The 24,143-nt window shown below is 43.4% G+C and overlaps 1 protein-coding gene and 1 long non-coding RNA gene across 11 annotated transcripts in view; one reads left to right on the top strand and one right to left on the bottom strand.

The window, feature by feature from the left end:
- The window catches only part of CDK12 (cyclin dependent kinase 12), a 59,996-nt gene extending 37,033 nt beyond the window's left edge, over window positions 1-22,963 (top strand). For 3 of the 10 annotated variants that reach the window (XM_081582230.1, XM_081582228.1, XM_081582227.1), the window contains one exon: window positions 1,776-5,620. In XM_081582230.1, the coding sequence (XP_081438356.1) occupies window positions 1,776-2,461 (686 nt within the window). In that variant the 3' untranslated portion in view covers window positions 2,462-5,620. Of the gene's footprint in view, window positions 1-1,748; window positions 5,621-13,653; window positions 13,765-15,807; window positions 15,952-19,503; window positions 19,607-21,380 lie in introns of those variants that run through there. The other 7 variants (XM_081582229.1, XM_081582226.1, XM_081582225.1 and 4 more) reach the window with 4 other exon arrangements.
- Window positions 20,868-23,506, bottom strand: LOC145542745 (uncharacterized). The gene is made up of 3 exons (XR_014080106.1): window positions 23,377-23,506; window positions 22,391-22,500; window positions 20,868-21,534 (listed from the first exon to the last, which is right to left on the bottom strand). It is a non-coding gene; the product is annotated as an uncharacterized LOC145542745 (long non-coding RNA).
- Between the last annotated feature and the right edge of the window lie 637 nt (window positions 23,507-24,143).

Genomic DNA, 24,143 nt, shown 5'->3' with positions numbered 1-24,143 from the left:
TTGTCCATTTTTGCAGTTAGGCATTTTTAAAGTTGTCTGCCCTTAGTATTTAAAAAAAAACAAAACTGGTGTTCCATTTCATGTATAGACCAAAAATACTTTTAAAAATAACTGGTACTGTGATGTTATTATGTAGTGAGATGTATAGTATTGATAGTGAAAAACTCTGAAATCTATAGATATTTGTAGTCAAGTTAGCTCTCCTTTTTTTGGATGTCTATTTTTCAAGTTGTGAGTTTTCTATAGCTAATTTTTCATCCTTTAATTTAGCTTTCTCTACCACCTAGTCAGCCAGCCAGTCTGTTAACAAAAAATTGAGTGGGTACTGTATATAGGATGATCAACTTGTCCCTGTACTGTCCTGATTTTAAAACCGAAAGTTTTAAACCTGGGAACCTCCTTCAGTCTCAGGTAATTGGGACTCTTGGTCACCCTACTTGTATTTACGTATAGCACCTGACCTTATCCTCCCACTGCTCAACAATTTTGTAGTATTTTCAGAATACTTCCATCTGCCCACTAAGGGTATGCTTACCTTACTGATTGTTTTTGCAAAATATAATTGTGGTATATATGCTACCAAAATACCTAATTGTTATAAAAACTACTTTTGGCTTGCCTGAGTAATGACTTTATATCACTGTCTCATAATAAAGAGTTGATTATATGGACATTTAAAAATATGCTTCATTAGGGAACAGAAAAATCAGTCATTTGAAAGATATCCCAAAACTAAGTCTTTTCTTCAGCAAGGTGACTCCCAACTCTCTAAAGGCATGGTTCTGACTACTTGGTTTTGTGTGTCCTCGAACTCACACTGTTTTACATTTCTAGTCTCTTGCCTTGGCAGGAGTTCATTATCAGACAATGGTTGCCATGGTTAGGCAAATTAATCCAGTTGTGGGTAACAAAATGTCTAGGGAGTGGTTCTAGTAAGACCTTTGGAAAGACAGAGTGTAGTATTAGTTCAATACATTTCTAAATACTCTTGTCACTGTCTCCAAGATAAACATGTTTATCAACAGCCCATTCTGCATGACATTGCTGTAGTGACTTTTTATAATTACTGTAACATAGGAATCTGAATGATAGTACGGTGGTTTTCTTCAGACTGTGATTATGGGGAGAAAGAACTCAAACTGGGAGAAGCAAGTGTATATGTATACATGATGGTAATGAAAGGTTTTTACTAATTTCATCTCACCTGTATATTCTTCTAGCTTTATTTTACATGTTAACCTGATATCATCAAACATTCTGTAAAATGTGTTAGCTAAAGTCCATACAAAGTTTCCTGTTGTACAGCAAGATTATGTCCTAGATGTGTGACCACAGCATATGTATTGTTCCCTTTCATCTTCCTTCTTTCTACTTTATTTTCATTAATGTTTTGATCCAACAGCAAAAAGGGGCGGGGAGGCTACCAACAGCCTACATATTAGAACAGTTCCTTAAGGAAGGAAATGGAGGAGGTCTCAGACAAAAATCAGGACAATCATTTGAAATACATGATTTTAACACCAGCTGTTAGATCCAGAATGCAACTGTTTTACTTTTAATCACTTGATTTTATTTATAAACTGCAATTTCCTGATCCCAAGGTTTTTTGCTTTATATATATTTGGTTACTTGTATTGATATTTGTTTATGTTGGGCAGTGTGTGTGTGTGTGTGTGTGTGTGTGTGTTTGTGTTTATAATCACATGTGATTTTTAAGATGGTGTTTAAAAGAAGTAACCCTTCCACAGCATGTCCTCCTCACATTCTTCCACCAGAGAAGAGGCCCCCTGAGCCCCCCGGACCTCCACCGCCGCCACCTCCACCCCCTCTGGTTGAAGGCGATCTTTCCAGCGCCCCCCAGGAGTTGAACCCAGCCGTGACAGCCGCCTTGCTGCAACTTTTATCCCAGCCTGAAGCAGAGCCTCCTGGCCACCTGCCACATGAGCACCAGGCCTTGAGATCAATGGATTACTCCACCCGACCCCACCCCAACAGGACTTACGGAAACACTGATGGGCCTGAAACAGGGTTCAGTGCCACTGACACTGATGAACGCAACTCTGGTCCAGCCTTGACAGAATCTTTGGCCCAGACCCTGGTGAAGAACAGGACCTTCTCGGGCTCTGTGAGCCACCTTGGGGAGTCCAGCAGTTACCAGGGCACAGGGTCAGTGCAGTTCCCAGGGGACCAGGACCTCCGTTTTGCCAGGGTCCCCTTAGCATTACACTCAGTGGTCGGGCAACCATTCCTGAAGGCTGAGGGAAGCAGCAACTCTGTGGTACATGCAGAGACCAAATTGCAAAACTATGGGGAGCTGGGGCCAGGAACCACTGGGACCAGCAGCTCAGGAGCAAGCCTTAACTGGGGGGCCTCAGCTCAGTCTTCTGCTTATGGCAAAGTGTATCGGGGGCCTACGAGAGTCCCTCCAAGAGGGGGAAGAGGGAGAGGAGTTCCTTACTAACCTAGAGACTTCAGAGTCCTGAAAGATTCCTTCCCTATCCATTCTTCCATCCAGTCCTCTGAACCTTTAATGAAATCATTGCCAGAGCGAGGTAATCATCTGCATTTGGCTACTGCAAAGCTATCTGTTGTATTCCTTGCTCACTTGCTCCTAGCAAGCGACTTATAAAATAGTGATGTTGGCACCAGTTCCCCCTGGATGGGATATAGTCAGAATATTTACTTCAGCTCTACCTAGTAAATACAAGTAGAGAATATGGAGAGGGTCATTAAATTGAAAAGTAAATGTTTAATTAGTTCATTTCCTGCACTTCTTGAGCAGAAGAAGGAAACAGTTTCAATTTTGAGATGGCTCAGGAGAGGTTCTTAAAGTTTGGTTTTTTTTTAATAGTTTCTTTTGAATTTAGATTTTTTGGCTTCTTTTGTTTTTGTTTTTTTTTTCCTTAAGAGAATAGTGTTCACAGAATTTGAGCTGCTCTTAGGCTTTTGCTTTAAGGGAAACAGAGTGACTGGCTGGTTTAAATAAATGTTTCCTTCCTCTCCACCATCTCACATTTTTGCTTTCAAGTGAACTCTTTTTTTTTTTTACCCATTGAGCATCTTGAACATACCTTTTTTCCAAATAAATTGCTCATTCTTAAAGTTTGCTCCACTTTGAGAAAAGACATGCCCCCCCCCCCCCCGTCCCTGCACATGAAGCAGGTTGTAGAAAGTGGCATTCTTGGACAAATAGGTAGACTTCATCCCATTTCTTTACCTTTTTTATCCCATCTTTATTAGACTTTCTCTTTCTCTCTCTCTCTTTTTGAGGCATTTGTTTGGAAAAAAAATTGTTGAGATGCCCAAGAACCTGGGATAATTCTTTACTTTTTTTGAAATAAAGGAAAGGAAATTCAAACTCCTATATTGTTCTCTGTAAATCTTCAATTCTAAATTTTTTTTTTAACCATGTTCTGATGGTGAAGTTGATTTGTAGATGCAAACAGCCTAGGACATTGCTGCTGAGGTAGGGTTAGAGGAGATACCTCCATACCTGGAGGGCTAGTAACATCAGTTAGCATACTGTTTACACATATTTTTTTATGTCAAAAAAAAACCTTTGAAACAGAGCATTGTAATATTGTCAAAGAGGAAAAAAGATACATCCTGAAAATACATGGAAATGTAACTTAGTTTAAGGTGAATATTTTTCTGAAGATATATCACTACCTTAGACCTTTTTAAAAAAAATAATTTTAAAAGAGCATCCCATAAGAAAGAACAGTATTGACATACACACATCTCAGCATGTATATCCTGCCAATTCTTTTAAAGATTTTCCTCCAGAGAGTTTTGGTTTTGGTAAAAGGGGTTAAATTATGACTTCGTGGCAAGAATTTTGCTTTATTATTATCAGAAAATGAAAGAGGGGAAGACTTTCAGGGTGGGATAACCTGGGAAGTTTCTCATTCTGGCTTCCAGTTCTGTGTGAGTACCAGCATATAATGTGTTTTTAAAACATACACATTTATAGAAATTATCTGCACAGACCTAGATGCTTGTGAAATGTAGGTTAGCCCCCCTTTACAAAGAAAAGGCAAAGTATGTTTCAGCATCTTGGAGAATAGTTTACAGAACTCAAGTAAAGTTTCATGTTTCAATGCCAAGTTCATATATTAAAAAATAAACACTACTTGTGAGAGAGAGATGTGTTAATAAAAAAATGTAAAGAAGTTAAAGAAGAATTCTCTTCTGATACTTACATGAAGACTATTTTCCCGTTACTGAAATAGGCAGATATCTGGTGTGTGTATTTCTTTATTATCCTCTGGGTTTTGGTCTGGCCTTGCCCTCAGGGCCAATCATTGATTAAAAAGAGAAACTTCTAGCCATTTTGGCATTGATGGCTTTTTATACCGGTGAGTCCAGTTAGATTTGCTAGGCTCACTAACACGCTGTTGGTAAATTGCATTAAAGTTCATCTGAACCTTTTGTCTGTTGACGTCTTAGTCCTCGGACATGGGCCTTTGTATTTTAGAATATTTGAATTAAAGACATTGGGCCCAACTCTCCCATTTTTGACTAGAGAACTTAAGCCTGGATCCTTTCAAAAGTATCCAGTGAGAAAAAATGGTTTCCCATCAAATATGAATAAAATCTCTATATATTTTAATTGTATTTTGGTTATCAGCAGTCATCAATAATGTTTTTCCCTCCCCACCCCTTATTTTTAATTATGCCAAATATTCTAAATAATATACTTAAGTCTCCATTCCCCTATCCCTTCTATTAGGGAAGGGGGTGTGTGTGTGTGTGGTGTGTGTGTGTATGTATGATCCCATTTCAACCCCCATCCCCATTTTGGGAGTCTAACCTTTAAAAAGAAAAGATTTGGCAATTTTGACTATTTCTAAAGGCAAAGGGACAAAGAAACTCAAATATCCTGGAATATCTGTGTGGAGGAAGAAAAGGTATTTGTTAATTTTTCAGCTATGTTATCTATAAATGTGATGGAAGTAAAGGTTTGGCAGAATTTTTACTTGGGTATTAGAAAATTACAAACCCAATTAATTATATTCAGAAGTGGTTTTGGTTTTAATTATTGAACCATGGGAGATATTAAGTCCATTAAACACGTTATTTTGAACAGGTGAGAAACCTGATTCTCTTCACAAGTGAGAGGCAAAACTGGTTTGACCATGATCATTTTTGTGGTTTTGAAAACAAATTTGCTTGACCCAGTTTCTTTAGTTTCTTCTTCAACTGTCCATTGGAATGATAAGAATTTGAAAACAACATCAAATCTATACATTTAAAAGCAGAGCAGTTAGCACAAACTTGTAAGTAGGACTTCTTTTAGCTTATGCCATAGACATCACCCAAACCACTTGTGTGTGTGTGTGTGTGTGTGTGTGTGTAATATGCATATATAGTTACAGTACTAAAATGGTTACCAGCAGGTTTTGAGAGAGAATACTGCATCAGAAAAGTGTCAGTTGCGACCTCATTCTCCCTGATTAGGTTACTGACACTGTATTCCTTTCTCTCTCTTTGTTTTTGCCTCCCATTGGGTTTACTTTGTTTATGTACAGATATTTTGTAATATATTAAATTTTTTCTTTCAGTTTATAAAAATGGAAAGTGGAGATTGGAAAATTAAATATTTCCTGTTACTATACCACTTTTGCTCCATTGCATTTACTTCTTAATTTGTACCCTTTGAGCAGATCTAATTATATGTATAAAGGACATTTTTCCTCCACTTTATCCTAGGGGTGCTTTGTCTCAGAATCTCTGTAGACTCATAGACTACCAGAAAAAGAAGTTCTTAGGGTTTGAAGAGGTGCTTCAAAACATTATACTGGGAACTAGAAAATAAGAATTGGGGGAAACCATAAGATGTGATTTTCTAAAGTAGAAAACCATTGTACAAAAGTAATGATGGTGCCAGGCCATCAAAAGAGTTGAGCTTCATGTACCCTGACTCCTTCTGAAAGGAGAGGTAAGTGGGTTTGAGCTCAACCGTCATCAAGAGAAGTTGGTATGAGGCTGTTTAAACCGAAAAATAGTCTCTTCAATCAGAGACCCTCATCCCCACACCAGTTCCTGTGTTACCATGAGTAGGGTCAGCATGGGGATGGATTAGTGTTCCCAGCTCTGTTGAGATTTCCTGATACATTGCCAATCCAGGAAATAAGTCAAAATTGTTGATGGGGTAAAATTCGTGTTATTTCCAAAACTTTTCCTGGCTCCAACTGAGGAGAAAATTGCTTTCCCTTCTCTTTCATGGTTTAAGACAGAAGACTAAACTTTCCCTTGTAATGTCTGTTGCAGTCCTGCTAGTTAGGATATAAGTAGACAGAGGACAGGAAAAAAAAGTATCAGGAGACAAGAAGAGGGGACATAGGTATCAGGAAGTTGTGTGTGGAATAAGCAATCATACAAGATTAAGGAGTACAGCAGAACAAGGAAATTAGGAAGAAATCGAATTAAAAAACGTGATGATGAGGATTGCCAGTGTATTTTTGAATCCCCGCAGTTTTAAGTATGATGTTCCCTTGCCTGTGGGCTGTCGTATCTTTACCCAAGGAGAACGGAGAGCTCAAGATTGTTCCAGTTCCTGGAGTCTTGTGTCTCTTGTTAGTCTCCAGAGAAAAGGAATTCGTTTTCAATTTTTTATATTTCAAGTTCATGACTAGGAGTGTGAACTTCCAACCTAATAGAGAATATTATTTCCACTTCATAGCAATGACCATCTTCAATTCTGGCCCTGAAAGCTGAGGACCTATCTCCATCACACTCAAGGCTATATCTAAGTAGGAACCATACTGTTCAGTCCCTAAATTTCTTAGGCACTGTCTTTTCCAAGATAGGCATCCTTAACTGTGTGGTAAGGTTAATGCCTCAAGTAAGTTAACAGTTCTTTGTGCTGAACTGGGATTTTCGTTGTTGCTAAAGATTGCCCCATAGCTTGACTTTTTTTTTTTTTAAGGTTTTGCATTACTTCTCTGTTCATAACTTAGTCATCCTGAAGGGCTAGGGGAAATGGTTGTGGGGAGTTCCTCAAGCGAGTAAATATTCAAACATTCCAAAGGAGAAATGAACTGCTAAGTCTTCTGGTTGTCCTGAGAGGCAAGGTGAGCATTCCTGGACACTTTGGTTAATTTTTCTGTCCAGGTGTGGCATTTCTAGTGTTCCTATATAGCCTTAGGAATACTCAAGTGAGAGTTTGCTCCAAGCCAGTTGGGGGGAGTATGACACCTAAAGGAATCACTGGTGGTGCGCTCTACCGCACCTCTCACCATATGCAGCTCCATCTGCTGTCCATCCACTTCATTTCCTATCTTTCTTTTCTCCACTCACTTCCCAACTCTCATGCTTTAGTCCTGCCGGAGATATTGGTTGCTTAATCCTGCAAGGAATTTAGAATTACTGCTGCTTTGTAGTTTTGAAGGGTAGTGAGAAGCAATTCAGGAGACAAACTTAATGGGGTGAGAGGTGAAAGAAAAGGCAAAATAACTTTTTTATTGCTAAGAGCTATGAAAGGAGCTTTTAATTATTGCAGTACTTTATGTTGTGGAGTACAAGAGATTCTTTATCTTCATTCTCTTCCCTTATATACTGAAACTTGCTTTTGCTAATAGCTCAGTTGCAGATGGTGTCTCTAGGAAGTAAAGCTTGGTGAGAAGAGGAGAAAGCACATGAAGGTTGCTTTGATGCCCTGATGATTAATCACTAGGTTGCCAAAACACTTGACCGCTGGATTGCTCTCATATCTCTGTCTCAAGAATTAGTAGTCCAAGGCTGAAAGAAAGAGGTTGATACTCAGTTAGTCTTTAATACTCTCTAAGTGGATAGTTGTTAATGAAGTTGTATGCAGCCCTCAGCCACATCATAGTTCTCTGGAATGAGAAGGTATAACCATGAAATAAACTCATTTAGACATAAGTTTCTTCGGACCTGAAAATAGTTGGATTCGGGGATGTTGTGCTCTGGTATGGTTGTAACTTGAAGATCATGTTGATAGTTCCAAAAGAGTAAAGGACATTTTATCCAAGTCCAAAATCACCCCTGAGGGAGGCAGCATGGCGAGACCTTAAAAAGGCTACAGTGTAGCAGAGCAAAGTGAAGAGCTGGGCTAAGTGTCTTGTCTTTTAAGAGCCTGTCTGATGGATTGTCTCAGGGAGAGGATCCCTCTTCTTGTGTTTGATGAGGGACACCCTTGGTGAAGATCAGCTTGTGGACGGATAACCCTCTCCACCAAGGCTAATGCAATTTTGAATGCTTTTGGCGCTGGAGAAAAGAGGCTGAATTCAGAGAGCTAGAGAAAGCTTAGGAGTCTGATCCCTTTTATAAATTCAGGAGCTTCTAGGTTTGGCCTTGTATTGGTATTTGCAATTTCTGTTAGGGGACCAAAGTTCTCATATAAAATGAAGTAATACGAGAAGGAAATTAAAGGAAAGGGAGAACTGGAGAAGTCTGGTAGTGGGGCTGCAGAAAGAAACAGTGTATAATTGCTTATAAAGAAGAGATAAGATACAAGAGTGGTAGGCAGAATTGTGGTTGGGGTAGTGAAAGGGGATAATTGCATTAAAGATTCATGGTTTATTTCAAGGAGGCCCCATTAAAGAGTAAAGCATCCCCTTGATTACAGTAGTGTTACCTTTATGGTTGGAGGATCGGCCTGAAATCCTTAAACTGGGGGATGCTATGCAGACAGTTTCACTCGGGAAGCTAGATTATATTAAGCAAATAATTTATATCTAGGACATTTTACTTAGCACTGCTATCTACATAGTTCAGGAGAGTATTCCAGGATTAAGGAGGAAATGATATGGATATATCAAGCTAAAAATTATTTGTATTTTTGGAGTTCTAACATTCCTCTGCAGGTGGTTTTTATATGTTTCAGGTCAACCTGGAAACTATAATGTTATTCCTCTCCCCTTCATTTTAGATACAAGTGAGGATGATGCATAGAAGAGCAAACAAACCAGAATATATGAATTTGAGTCAGAGAATGCTAGAGCTACAAAAGGGCATTAATTTGTCTAGTTTAGTGCCATCATTAGGCAGTGAAAAAACAGACCCAGAAAGGTTGAGAAAGTGTTGGGAGTAAGAAGGGAGAAAATGGTGAACTAACATTGTCTGGAACCTACCATATGTTAGGTATCACAGTACCTTTGCTTTTATTATCTCGACTATTAAGCACCTTGAGGCTAAGGAATGGAAAGAATGAAAGGCAAGTCCTTATTGTTCTGAGCAATATGTAGGAGATAAAAGGAGGTGGCAGATCACTTTTTCCTGTCAAATCACACAGGACAGGGGAGCCTGGTGTGCTGTAGTCCATGGGTTTGCAAAGAGTCAGATACGACTTAGCGACTAAACAACAACAAAATCACACAGGGCTAAACCAGAGGAAGTGGTGTCGGTATTTGGAAGTGAGGTTGCTCTCAGGAAGTACTTCCTAAGTAGTTGAGAGCGACTCATGAATAACTTCTCTATTCCAAGGGATCTTCTAAAAATGTGATGGTCAGAGACCAGCTACAGGCAAGAGTGGTAGGAAACAACCTTACTGTTGCCTCTGGAACTTATTTGCATTCTAGAAAATCAGGTCATGACCTGAGAATATAGGATTAATCTTAAGGAACAAAATGAGACTTCCATTCTAAGGGGGCTTCAAAGAAAACAGTATACTATGCATTAAGAAGATAAAGTCCTATGGTTACTGTACTTTTTTTTTTCAATGTTTTTGTTTTGTTTTGCAACACACTTTGAAGTCATGAAACAATTTGTAATCTTGGAAAGACTCAGTACCAAGTTTAATGTTGGTAACGGCATGTGGCAGCCTGAAAGTTGACATTGTACAAAAACAAGTTTGTATTTGATGTGGTTGTTTGATATGGTATTCCAAGAGTTACACCATGAGGGTTGCTTCTATGGGGAGCAGTAATATCATTAGCTGCATTAAGTCCTGAGTACAGAGCAGCTTCTGGGGAAGATTATGGGAGGGTCCCATCTTTGGAAGCTTCTGGATCTAGTGAGAGATGATTCTTAAACTTGAGTGGGAAGTGGAGAGATTGGTGTTTATAAATGAACACACTGATGCAGGTTATAAAATAAAACAGTAACCTAGTACAGAGGGAAGCAAACCAAAGAAATAATCAGAAAAACCCAGAGTTGACCAGAAAAGATTCTTTGAAGGTAGTGAAGATAGAGGACATGAAACAGAAGAGAGGAAGGTGATTGGAGAGAGAAAACTTACAGAAAGTTTCTTTGTGTTTTGTGCAGAGGGCTATGAATGGAGTAGTCAGGATAATAAAGGAAAAAAATATTAGGAAATGAAGGAACAATCTTGATGGCCTGAATGAGGAATTTGAATTTGATTTGGTAAACAGTAACAGAATAGAGCATGATGAGATGAACATGTTCAGGACTTTTTCAGCTATACTAGGTCATGAAAGCAGAAAAACTTGCTAGGATGTTATTGATCTTGTCCAGATGTAAGGCCCTAAGAGCTGCAACTAGAGTAAGACAAGGGGAAGGAGACAAAATGGAGGGGGTCAGTAGAATTAGCAAGGCTTGATGATAGTTTGGATGTGAGGAGAGAAATAAAAGATAGGCTGAGGATGATAACCTCAGAACATATTTATACTGTCCATGGTGATGAGATTTTGGAAACAGGTAGCTGCTTTATTTTTAAGAAGTAGAAAATGTTTACTTTATTAACCAAATAATTGATGGGATATGTCTATGTTCAGTATTGCAGAGTTTAGTAGGAGGGATAGCCCCTGGGAAATAGTTGAGTATGTGCTATGTGCCCAGATGATCACCTGCACTCTGCCTTTTTCAGATGGGAGAACCAGGTGAAAGAGAATTGATTCCTGGGGTGTACCCTCAGACTTCAAGAATGCTCTCCCACTCTGGATCTGGGAAAGAAAATACAGTTTTTTGCCAGTTTCTTCCCCGTTAATGCTTTGAAAATGGGATATGACTAGCCTGTGGCAGCATGTGCCTGTGGATGTACAATTCTCTGGCTTGATTCTTGGAAGGCCTTTTTCTCTCCTTCCCTAGGGGTCATTTGTATCTCTGGTTCCTTCTCCCAGAGCCATAAAGTGGGAGCCCCCATTTATTAATTGGGTTGGGACTGGGGAGGGGGTCGGCGGGGGACTCTTTAGTGCAGCAGGCGGGGGTCTTCCCGAATGAGCCCATTAGCCAGCCCCAATGGCAGCTGAAATGGGGCTGCAGCCAAGTCCTCTCGGTTTCAAAAACCCTCCATCGCCTGCAGCAGATCAGAACAAGGCCTGCGGGAGCCCTTAGCTTCTGATTGCAGCTGTGAGGAAGGACAAAACAATTTATAGGAAGCCAAGTAGCTCCTGCCTCACTGTCTCTTCCTTTCTGACTTTGGGGAGGGGGAAGACCAGGATGCGGTGTCCCCTCCCACAATAGCTTCTCAAACAGCACATATAGGCCTAAAGTAAGAGAGAACAGGATGAGTGTATGTGTATAGATTGGACATCTTCACCTATGCTCTGGAAGTATTTACACATGTCCTTGCTTTCTTCCATCCACACACATTTATATTGGCTTAAGCAGTCACTGGTTATACAGAGTTCCCTAGGGCAAGGCCAAATGTGTGCTCAGACTCTTAAACAGTCTTAAGTTGTATGTTGGGGGTGGGGTGTCATGCTTTTTTGTGCCCCATACCCACCTGTCTCATCTGCTTTGTCAAGATTCGGGGTTAGAATTAGATTACCGTTTTAACATCATTTCTTCATAATGAAAGGAGTTTGGCCTCCTACTGGAACTCACTTGTTTGTCCCTTAATTTAAGCCAGCTTGAGAAGGCAGGCATCTACAGAGGAGCTTCTCTATGCTGTAGCCCTGAGAGAAAAGTACGAAGGGCAGGAATATTTCACTTCCTGATGGAAGGACAGTATGTCTTCTTCCTGATAGAATCATAGATGACCAGAGCTAGAAAGGGAACTAGAGACCATCTAATTCAACTTCCCAGTTTATGGAGAAAGAAACAGGCTTAGGGAAGGGAAATGCCTTGTCCACAGTCTCATAGTGAGTTAGTGGCAGCCAGCCAAGACTAGAAGCCAAGAGTCTAGGATCTTAACCTATTGAGTATAGAGCCTCCAATTTTAAGATCATCAGTTCCTGACAGTCCTGTGCTTCCTCAAGAAAGAAAGTAAGGCTGTGAGATTTTGGGGGCAGGTCAGGAGGGGAAGGACAGATTGAGGGGGAAAGTTAGGTTAAAAACTTAGTAGAAAAACTGAGAAGATTTATGTTTTTACCTCAAAGACCCAATGACATGCAAATTGTATGACTAATTTTTATTTAGAGTCAAGAGCTCTGGCTCATTGGGAAGCAAGTGGCAAGTCATAACCAAAGATCCTGATGCCTCAGAGTTACCCCAAATTCAGGGAGCTTGTTGCCAGCCATCATCCGGGAGTTGGATAGTAGGAAAAGATCCTTAGAGATTTTGTGAGGAATTTACCCTAAATTTCAACTCAGGCTCCTTTGCATTATAATACAGCTATATTGAAGAAATCAGAAGGAAAAGAGAAAGAAAACATCTCAGTTGCTGGGAAACTAAGGGGAGCTGCTGAATGAGAGAAGGGATTATAGAACTCTGAGTAAAATAAGATACTCTGAGATTACAGGCAAATCAGGGGCGAGGGGAGCTTTACTCCTCTCCCTTATTTTTTTAGTTTCGGATTGTTGGTTTTCTTCTTTGGTGGAGCGGAAGGAAAGTGGTGTGCTCCACAGTGACCTGAGTCCTGAATAGTGTGCTCAGTGGGCTGACAGGCATGGTGGTTTCTAAAGTCATCTCACTCTGGTGCTGAGACTCCCTTCCTCTCTTTGGACCTCTCCCAGATGTCCCTTCCAATGCTTATTTTCTGGGCATATGAGTCTGGGAGCCGCTGAGCCGGGAGGGGAATGCTAACTAGTTCCTAAACTGGAAGCAAAATCTTGGGAGAAAGGCAGCTTAGAGATAGATCTAGGTCTAAGTTATAGGTATAGGTCAGAGAGCAGGGGGTTTGCAAAATGAGTTTCGATTGCTGATGACAAATAGATCCCAGTTCGTATCTTTACATTTTCTCCATCACACCGTGGTTGATAACACAGGAGAAATGTGAAGTTGGTCCCCATGCAGATTTCATCCCTACACAGGGAATATACAAACCTACCTGCCCAAACTGTGTCAAATCTGCTGTCCCACAAACCTCCTTTCTGTCTCATAGAAAGTCCTCTGAGCCTTTCTTGAAGAAGATGTTTTGGACAAGAGAGCCTTCAAAACAATCTGATTATCTAATCTAAAACTAGTTATCCTCTTTTGAGTCACTTTCTTGCATTAACTTTGCATTCACGTCGAACCTTCATTGCCCTTTATGATTCTGGGTTTCAGAGCTTCCTTTTATGTTGAATTCCCAATTTCTCTCTTAAGTATAGGAAGCATGGTTTTTACTTTACTAGACTGGGAGCTAGTTGCCTGGAGTTAGGAATCGTAGAACACTTAAAACTGTCTTTGGGCATGTACTTAAGGTTCATCTGAATCCTTCTCAGCTCTGTGAAGTAGAAGAGTGGTGATCGTCGTCATCACTTTACCTACTAGGACCATGCTCCTTGAGTGAAAGAGCATATATACCCTTTTTGGGGTCTGGTCCCTTATCTCATGTCTAATGTTACATGTCATTTTCTTTTACAGGTGACAGCAGCAGGAGGAGGAATGGCCCCTGAGGAATTTGGTAATGTCCATTAGTTACCTGACATCCGGAGCCCTGGCAAATTCACTCTCTTTCACAGAGTTTCAAGCCAGGTAGGGATCTTAAGCTAATCAGAGGCCACTGGGCTGCTTTTATAAGGGATTAACACTTACACACACACACATACAGTCTCAGGGAAGTTCTTAGTCCCAAAGATCTCCAGGGGAGTTGCCTTAGCTTTTTTTTTAAATTCTTATCCATTATGGTTTATTATAGGATATTAAATATAGTTCCCTGTACTGTGCAATAGGATCTTGTTTAATCCTTCTGTATTTAACAGTTTGCATCTGCTAGTCCCAAACCCTCAATCCATCTCTCTCCCTTCCCCTTCCCCTTGGGCAATGACAAGTCTGTACTCTATATCTTTAGATTCCACATATAAGTGATATCATATAGTGTTTGACTTTCTGACTTACTTCGCTTAGTGTGATAATCTCTAGGTTCATCCATGTTGCTTCAAGTGGCATTATTTTATTCTTTTTTATGGGTGAGTAGTATTCCATTGTATATATGTCCCACATCTTCTTTATCCACTCATATGTTGATGGACATTTAGGTTGTTTCCGTGTGTTGGCTATTGTAAATAGTGCTACTATGAACTTACAGGGGTGTATGCATCTTCTCAAATCATAGTTTTGTCTGGATGTATGCCCAAGAATGGGACTGCTGGATCAAATGGTAACTCTGTTTTTAGTTTTTAAAGAAACCTCCGTACTGTTTTCCATCTTGGCTGCACCAATTTACATTTCCACCAACAATGTTGGGAGGGTTCCCTTTTCTCTACACCCTCCAGAATTTGTTATTTGTAGACTTTTTAATGATGGTCATTCTGACCAGTGTGAGGTGGTACCTCATTGTAGGGTTTTTTTTTTAATTAATTAATTTTTTTTTTTTGGCTGCACTGGATCTTCGTTGTGGTCCACAGGCTTCCTCTAGTTGTGGTGAGCGGGAGTTTCTCTTAGATGTAGTGCACAGACTTCCCATTTCAGTGGCTTCTCTTGTTGCAGAGCACAGGCTCTAGAGCATGCAGACTTAAGTAGCTGTGATGCATTAATTAATTGCCCCATGGTATGTGTAATCTTCCCAGACCAGGGATCAAACCCATGACCCCTGCATTGGCAGGCAGATTCTTAACTACTGAACCACCAGGAAAGTCTCTCATTGTAGTCTTGATTTGCATTTCTCTAATTAGTGATGTTGAACATCTTTTCATGTATCAATAGAGACATGTCAGTAGATCATCTATATGTCTTCCTTGGAGAAATGTTTATTTAGGTCTTCTGCCCATTTTTTGATTGAGTTGTTTTTTTTGTCACCGAGTTATATGAGCTGTTTGTATATTTTGGAAATTAAGCCTTTGTTGGTCACATCATTTGCAAATATTTTCTCCCAGTCTGTGGGTTGTCTTTTCATTTTGTTTATTGTTTCCTTTGTTGTGCAAAAGTTTATAAGTTTGATTAGGTCCCATTTGCTTATTTTTGCTTTTATGTCTATTGCCTTAGGAGATCTTTAATTTTTCTTTTTGACCCTACTATGGTGTCCTACCTTCTTTTTAAAATAAATTTTTATTTATTTATTTATTGCTGTGCTGGGTCTTTGTTGCTATGCATCAGATTTCTCTCATTGGGATCTCCTCTCTAGTTGGGAGTGCAGGCTCTAGAGCGCAGGCTCAGTAGTTGTGGCGCATGGGCTTAGTTGTCCCACGGTATGTGGAATCCTCCCAGACCAAGGTTCTGACTCATGTGCCCTGCATTGGCAGGCAGATTCTTAACCACTGGGCCACCAGGGAAGTCCGATGTCCTACCTTCTGATTAGCAGTTCCTCCCTCCTGGCTAGTATGGGTAACCCCCTTTATTGACATTAGTGGTCATTTCATCCCTGTTCTTATCTCTTGGTCAGCTATTACTCAATAATGGGATGCTAATATTGGTTACTCTCAGCCTCTCTGCAACACTCACCTCACTCACCCACTATGTCATTCACACATAGCCCTGCCTTCTTTTTCCCCAAGAAGCTATGCTCTTTCTTTTGAGTCAGGATAGGACATTGATGTCCCTTTTTATTACTTCTCATCAGTTTCTCCACATCCTTCCCAGGTTTGATGGGAGATCCCCCCTGTCCACACACTGTGCAGGACACTGGAAGTAGAAGTCTGCCAGCCTGCTTATTCCCATCCTCAATGCCCAGAACCGAGCAGGTCACCAACCTACAGTGCCTACCCCTACCCTTCTTCCGGCCAGGTAGGTGCTCTCCTCTCCCTACCCTCCAACCCCAAACAGGATCATATTTCTCCCTGGGAATATTTCTCTCTATTGTTAAATATCTCCAAACAAGGGGAAGGCCATGTTTACTCAGCTCTCTGGCTTGCTGACTTCCAGCCCTAATTTTTAGAGCAACGTTCCTAATGTTATATACCATTCCCTTTCCTGTAATTCAAAACCATTTCTCCCATTTAGTGGGTGAGGGAAGAAGGGAACAGTAAATGGATAGTGTTTGACACTGGAGAGGAAGGGTCTAATGACAGGCAGCTCTTCTCTTAGGGCTGGAAGCCTGAAGTCCCAGATGTGCATTCTACCCTGTGGCCTGGAACCTTGGGGAATAACTTGAATCTTTTGAGGGAAAGGTTTTGTCTTGTGTCCATTCCTGAGGACAAGGATCTCAGACTCTTAAGAGTCTGTCCCTATTCATTCCCAGACACATCCAGGGAGTAGCAAATGGGTCACTGTAGGGCAGAACCCATCAGTAGGTAATACTCTGACTCCAGCTCAGGAGGCAGCTCTTGTCTGGCACCTGTAGGGAGTTGGCAAGGGTTCCAGAGCCTCTCCTGCCATCGTAGTTAATATCAGCTTACCCTTTTGACCTTAGATCTCCTCTCTCAGCAATGGCTCTTCACCCCTGCAATTCAGACAGTGTAAACAGTAGGCCTAAGCAAATGCCAGCTCTGGGTAAGGTACCCCCTCCCCTGGTAGGCACATATCTTGAGTTGGAGGTGAAGAGTTAGGATGGGATGGATAGAGAGTTAGGTGTTAGAAAGTAGGAAATGTCTCTGGAAGTATTGAGCAGTAAGTATGCTTTGGGTACTTGGAGTACCGTGCCTATCTCTCTGTCAATCTGGATGTCTGATCCCTCAAAGCTGCTGGGCCACTTGGGCTGCTTCAGCCTTGGTTTTTGCCACACGAGGGCGCTGCTGACCAATTAAAACTCCTGCCCCTTAGCAGACAACATTTGGGTGAAGGGAGAGGGGGGCACCACACTCTTTCCCTGAGACAGGGGTGAGAAACATCCCCAGAGAGCCTGAGTCCAGAGGCCCAAGGAGCCAGAAGAATAGTTAACTGTTCTTGCACTTGATCTTACTTAAAAAATGGCCTGAGACCCTGAATGTTCTTCCCTAGTGGACTGACATGTCAGTAGATTCCCAGCCAAACCTGGGAAGCCTCCTAGTTTTAGGCACCAAACACCTTGTACAGGTGTTTCTTTCTTTAGGAATGTAACAGGCTCCACCTGTCCTCAGCCTCTAGACAGTCTCTTTCCAGCCCAGAGTTTGGAGGTATCTGGGTTTTCAGAGAAAAAAAAAAAATCTCTTATGATAATTGTTTTAAGAGAAGTAGCTCTTAAAGAGTTAGCTCTCTTAAGAGAAAGGGAGAGGACTGAGAAGACTGAGAGAGTAGCAAAGTTCAACCTTCTATAACCTATGTCCCCATCACTTCTCCCAGCACATACCTGCAGAGCTCAGATGATCTGAAAGATATTTACAGCCTGAGTGTTTAAAGGACACCCAGAACACTCTGGGGCTCTGTGCCAAAAAATGTGTCAGAAGGCAAGATGGGATGGGGGCTGCTTTGGCCCTTAAGCCTCATGGTGCTCCCATATGTGTATTGGCTCCACTAAGGATCCAAGGGCCACGGAGCCCTTGTGGGGATGAAGTCTCCCACATTTGGTCCTCAGTCTCCAGGAAGCCCTTCTAGGCTGAACAGGCTAAGGGAGATGACAGAGGTTCTCCTCCTCCCTCCTACCCCCATGCCCGAGGGTCCCTCCCCAGGAGGACAGCTTGATTAAACAGTCGGTGCTGCTGGAATTGCTGCACAGCTGGCGCTCCCCCCAGCACCCTGAGCAGAGCAGCAGCGCAGATTAAAATCTCCAATTAGCGTTAAAGTGAAGTGAGGAGGTACTGAGACTGCCAAGGAGGCCAGGCGGGGGCCCTCAGTTGGCAGATACCCCCAGTACTGCCTGGATTCTGAGTACCACTTTTAGTTACTCCTTTTTTCATAGCTCCTCACCCAACAGCTCTCAGTGCCTATTAACTTTGCCTTTCTTGGGGCCAGAAGGCTTTAGAGGGGTGGAGGATGGGGCAGATGCCTTACAAAATGCTGGGGACACCATAAATGTGAAGGAGAAAAGATGCCCTACTCACAGCCTGCCAGATTGAGGTGACTTCGTACTACTTCTGCTTCTTTTTGCACAGAGAAAGAACAAATAGACAGGTCCCTCCAGAGCCTCTTACTTATAAGGTGCTGCCCACGCAAATGTCCATGTTTGTATATTTTATCCTATTTGACTCATCCGCTCCCATCCAAATCATGGCTCCTTCCTTCCTCTTCCATTTTTTCTCAGCTTTCCTGTGGGCAGGGGTAGGTACAGCCTGGCTTGGAAGCACTGCCATGCCCTGCCACCTGGGTCCCACCATGCTTCTCATTATCTTCTTTGCAGTTTGGGGAAGAGCAGGAGTATACCAAGAATAGAAGCCTCAGACTCTTGCAACCCCTGAACATCACACCCCGTCTTAAGGGCTCTCTACCATTTTACACTTCTACCTTTCACTCACCGAACCCAGAAGGAGGACAGTAAAGCTAGCCACAACCTTTGACTTCCCTCTGCCCCTTTAAGGGAAATGGAAGTGGGCACCCAGCTGACTGAACCTACTCACACCTCCAGAAATTAGACACCAGGGCACAGTGCCACCCTCCCAGGCTGGCACATGCTACCCTGGCAGAGGTTCAAATAGCTTTCCCCCATACCCCCACCTCTATGTCTTCCTCTTCTCTCTCCCTCTTTCTTCCTCTCTCTCTCTTTTTTTTCTCAGCTCAAAGCACAGCTGAGCCTTAAAAGGGGGGGTGGGGGGACCAAGCTGGGGCAGGGGGGTGGAGAGCTCCAATAGCACGTTTTCACCTGCCATTTAATTGGATGTATTTTTAATTAATGGGACCTCAGGGACCAACATGAGACAATCTGATCTCTGAATAGGGACAGGGGAGAGATTGGGTAGGGGAGGAGGATTGGGCCACTGGGTGCGGTTACTGGGAACCCAGGCCCATCAATCACTGGCCACTTTGCGTTCTGGCATGGAGAATAGCGAGGTGGAGGAGGAGGAGAGGCACTGGGATTTCCCCCCAACTGCCAGGACCTTCAAAAAGGATGGAACCATACCAGTTGACTCAGTTCTGAGCCCCCAAATTGCAGGCAGGATATTAGGTAAGGCTGTTTTCTTGTTCCCGAGTTTTGTGCAGTTGAGCTTGTCCCAGTGAGTGCTGTAAAATTGTGAAAGGAAGGTGAGGACACAGCTTTGAGGTCCTTGAAGGGTGAGAATAAGAGCTAGGGAGCAAAGAACCAGAGACTCTGCTGAGAGGGAGGAGAGGGACAGGGTTCAGAGATATTTCTGTGTGTTTAGACATAAAATAAGTGCCATGGAGATTACATGCAAATGAGGGCTGATGCCTTGGGGTATGAATCATAAACCCTTACTGTTGTAAGGAAGAGAACTTGGAGCTCATCTTTTCAAACGATTCGTTTTACAGATGTGAAAACGGAGACCCAGAAAAGGGAAATCAGTTGAATCTTGTCCTGGAGTTGCTTTTGTTCCTGAATTTGGGGAATTCCTGGGAACACCAGAAAATGTAGGTAGGTAGGGTATTGGGAGGAAAGTCAGGGGGAAAGGTTTGGCAGAGTATTATTTTCTGTTTCTTGGAGTCTCCTGTCTCTGACCCCTGAGTTTTGAAAGCAACTTAAGGGTGTAAGGTGGGTGCATTCCTGGGGGGACATTTCCCTCATACAGTCTGTTCCAGAGGGCATCTCCATTCCCTTGCTTTCATGTAGACAGACTCTCCAGAACTACACACTCCCATGAAATTTTACTGTATTCTAAAAGGCACAGGGAAGGAAATACATCAACTTCCCCAGTTCCTTAACCAAGGTACAGATTCCCCAATGGCGACTAAATATTGAGCTTTTTCTGAGATCTTATCACAAGTTTCTCTGCTGCAGTAGAAACTGCTAGAGAAAATTATGCCCCCAAATGTAGCAAGACGTGGTTTTGTCCTATGTCTAGGCCAAGAAGAGAGATAGAATTAAAACTCAAAGCTCTGAAAGCTGAGTCAGAAATGCCCCTGTATTTGTGCAGCGCTATGGCCCAAAGCTCTCAGTGAAGCGTCGTCTGATTCTGTAAGGCATTGATGCACACTGGAGAGAGGGGCACGTTTCCAGCTGTCCCCACCCCCACCCCCTTCACTGTTCAGATTCTAGAGTTAAGAAAGACTGTTGGAGAGAAGTGACTTGCCCACCAAGTTGCCAAAGATGGCATTTCCTGGCATCTCCTTCCTTCCTCAAAAAAGTCAACATTAAAAAAAATTCAACATTGTTTGTTCTGTTCTTCATGAGACTAAGTTGAGGTCAGGACAAGGATGGGCAGAGAGCTTGGAAAACTGTGCGAGTTTTAGAAACTTTGTCACACTCTCCAAGCCCCCAACACTTATCCCCTACTCCCAGAAATATATTCTCATCTCAGTACACTCACCATTTAATATCCCCAAAGTCCCTAGGAAAGACCCAGGTGTGCCTTTCTAAGTTCCCCCAGGCTCACTCTGCCCTTTTCTTAGACCCTCAGGGCCATCTCCTTGGCTGTCTGATTCTCTGCCCTTTCTACTACCAACAAGATGAGAAGGCCCCCTTGCATTGCTCCTGCTTCCAAGGACCTGCAGGAAGAGGTGGGTGGGGGGCAGGAATTGTGCTAGGGAGTTGAAAAGGAAGGTTTTCTTGTGAGAGTAGGTCAGAGAGAAGCCAGAAAGAGGGAAAATAGAGAGGGGGAATTTGGAAACTGAGGCCTGTAGTCCCACCTTTGGGCAGGGGGTTGCTACCTAACTCAAAGCAGGCTATTCATACTGAGTGTTGTTGAGGGGATTTATTAAATGGCTCTTGTTTAGAGAAACAGAGCAATGGAAGAGCATTCAGTGGAGAAAGACAAGAGGTGTCAGGCTTTCTGAAGGCCGTCTTTCTCACCTCTTGTCTACCCCTACTACCCTATGCCTCTAATCCAGAGGTATACTGGAGGAGCTAAAAGGCCCTTAAACCATTCAATTATTGATAGATTCTTGATGTTTCTCTCAGGAACAAGACTTCCCTCCCCTCAATCCCCACCAGCTCTGCCTCACACTCTCAACATTTAACCAAGGGTATGACATCTACAGCTTTGGAGTCAGAGCCTGAAGCCTGCTCTGAAATCCAGAAGTAACACTGAGCTTTTGCAGGGAAAGAGGGTTAGACTTGAAGTAAGTAGAAGGCAGAGGTAGCAGTACCCAGTATCCTCTGCACTCTAGAGAAGAGGGGTTGCTGAGGGACTCTGTGTTGGCCCAGATTTAACTTTTACTCTGATGGGGCTCCTTTCCTCCTTCTCCGTCAGTGTGTCCCAGTGGTTGGTAAGAGAGCTGGATGTCTGAACCTCCCACCTTGACACCTCGAAGGTTATTATGCAGACCATTCTCTAACTCCCAAAGCCATGGAGGAGGTGAAGGAAGACATTTCAGAGGTGTCAGTGCCATGATGTCCATCAATACCTGGGGAGAGAAGCCAAGGAGAAGAGACAGTGACCAGAGAGGGAGCCAGGAGGAAATGCCTGCTCCTGAAAAAGCCTCCTTACCCCATCCTGTCTCACGCGCCCTCTCACATGCTGACAAGGCTCTGTGCCCAGGTTGTGCCAGGTTTCCTGGCTGGTGATCCTGCTCTGCCGTACAGGCAGTTGGCTCTCTGTGTCTCTCACACTTCTTTCTAACTCATCTCAGTGTGTCTGTGGTGCAGATTCCTAGGGATGAAGAAGGGGACTGTGGCCCTGGAAGTAGGAAGATGGTGGGCTCTTGGGTCCTGTAGGTGCCTGTCTGCCTGGCTGGAGTGGCTGTGGGGAGGGAGAAGGCTGCTGGCAGCTCAGCTGAGCTCAACGTTCTGGTGACTCATAACAACGGGGGGTGGCTCATGATAGCAACAGAGGAGAGGGCATCCGGGCCTGTTAGAGCTCCCTTTTGCCCCATTTCTCCCCCACTCTGCGCTCTGTGGATACAGGGCTCTCATCTGGATTGTGGGGCAAGGAGAGACCCCAGCTAAGAAAGAAGAGAGGGAAATGGGAGAGAAGATGGCAGGGGATGCTGAGCATTCCCAGGGAGAGGCTTCCCAGTGAGGAAAGGATAGGAGAAGCTAGTTATTCTTACTCTACTGTGTCCACAGGCTACACAGAGGGCAGTGTGCTGGGCAGCTCAGCACTCCTGGGCACCTTCCAGGAAGGTGGCTTTCTGGGCAGACACAGCTACTGCTCCCTGCCCTCTCTTGCCTGCCACAGCTCTGGGCACCCAGCTGACACCCAGAAATTTTTTTTTTAAAGTAGGGGGGTACTATTTTAAGACCAGAACCTGGGAGGATTACCACTTGGTCTTATACTTTCTTTGCTGGAAACAGAAACTGTAGTCTTCAAAAGTGCTGATTTTCTCTTCCCTTACAGGCCAAGTAGGCGATGTGCATCTTCTCCAGACTTTCTAAATCAGGGGGATGATAAAATACTATGTTTAAGGTCACACCAGCAGAACAGGGCCAGAAAGAGGACCAGGAGAACTACCCATGCCCCCAACCACAGTCCCAGGGGCCTCCCTGTTTCAGCAAAAGGAAATAGGGATCTTGGATACCAGTGTATCTAGACGCTTAATAAATATCCTCCTCCTAACCTCAGAGAAGAATCAGAGGGGAGTTCTCTGAGAGAACCTAGGTTTTCATTTGCCTACTTCTATTCTTTTCATTGATGGCAGCTCTGCTGTCCAGCAGGGATGAGGGGCCCCTCTGCTGGGATGCTCCTGGGGATCCAGAGACAGTTTTGGTTGGACAAAGGGACAGGCCAGCTGCTCTTTGTGTAGGGAGATGTGACCAGTTCCACTCCCCCAGCTCTTCCTGGAACGCAGGGACCCCTGCTGGAACACCCATAATAAAGCTCAACCCTGAACTGAACTGACATATCACCTGGCTCTGCTATAAGAATGGTGCTATAAGGGGGAGGCTCGGTTCACCAGGTGGGGTGTAGGCAGGTGTGGAGAGTTCAACTCCAGGAGATACAAGGATCACTCCACAATACCACCTCTTAAACCTTCTCCTCAACCCTCCTTTAACTTCTACCTCCATTTAGCTGACTCCACTTCCGGCTACCTCATGCCCTCCAATCTGAGAAAACATGGTAAGTAGTTGTCTGTTCCCTACACTTTTTTCTCTCTCACTCTCCTCCACTCCTCCCAACTCCCAGCCAAGAGTTACCCCATTTGACCTCTTCCCATCAGTGAAAGCCCTCAGGTTCTGAACCCGGAATCCCCAGCCTCTGAAACCCTCCTTCTTTTGAGAATGCCACTCTGGCTCTGAGACTGACTCACCAGTCCTCATCCTCCACATAAGTATAGCGAGGCCAAGACAAGTATGTCCACTGGCACCAAGGACCCTGACCTGAAGCTAAGGGCAGCTCTAGGGGTACAGCAGAGCTTGGCCCTGAATGTGTATATGCCTGTGCATTGGGCACACTGGTTTATTAGTGTTATTTCAGCATTGTGATGCAGAGAGAGTAAGTGTAACAGCTGCTCCTTGCTTGCAGTGTTTATTGTTACCTAGAGACAACCTCCTGGCTTTTTCCCAGCTCTCCCCCCCCCCCAGCTTACCCCCCTCCCTGCCAACAGTCCTCCTCTCCCTACACTGATGGGAAATTTATGGCTTGCCCATACCATGTCTTTAACCCTCTCCTGTCCATAAGATAGGTGGGTCAAAGGAAGCCAAAATGAGCAGTGGTCCCAGCAGGGTAGAATAGTACATGGATGAGGGAAGGAAAGACAGAGGGATGGAAGACACCTCTTCTTCCCAATCTATGTCTGAACTCAGGCCCCAGTTTCCTTCCTGACTCTCATGTTGAGAGAAAAGTCTTAGGATCCCAGGCTTCTCCTCACAAGATGATTCTCTTCCCTGGGTATCTCTAAGCGCACCCCTCCCCAGTGGACTGGCTGCTCCTGAGCAAGTACAGCAAGGTAGTATTGAGACAGGAGGAATAAATGCAGAGTGGCAGAACCCCCTGGGCCCCTCCTTTCTATAGAGATGTCATATTGAGACAAACAAGAGGCTCTGGCATGAACGATGCTGGCCAGACCTCCACAGC

This window comes from Giraffa tippelskirchi, chromosome 3 (assembly GCF_054371585.1).
Source record: "Giraffa tippelskirchi isolate mGirTip1 chromosome 3, T2T-mGirTip1v1.2.pri, whole genome shotgun sequence".
In the NCBI taxonomy this organism is placed as follows: Eukaryota; Metazoa; Chordata; class Mammalia; order Artiodactyla; family Giraffidae; genus Giraffa; species Giraffa tippelskirchi.
Note: the sequence above shows the minus strand (reverse complement) of the source record. Positions and strands in the feature narration are given on the sequence as shown.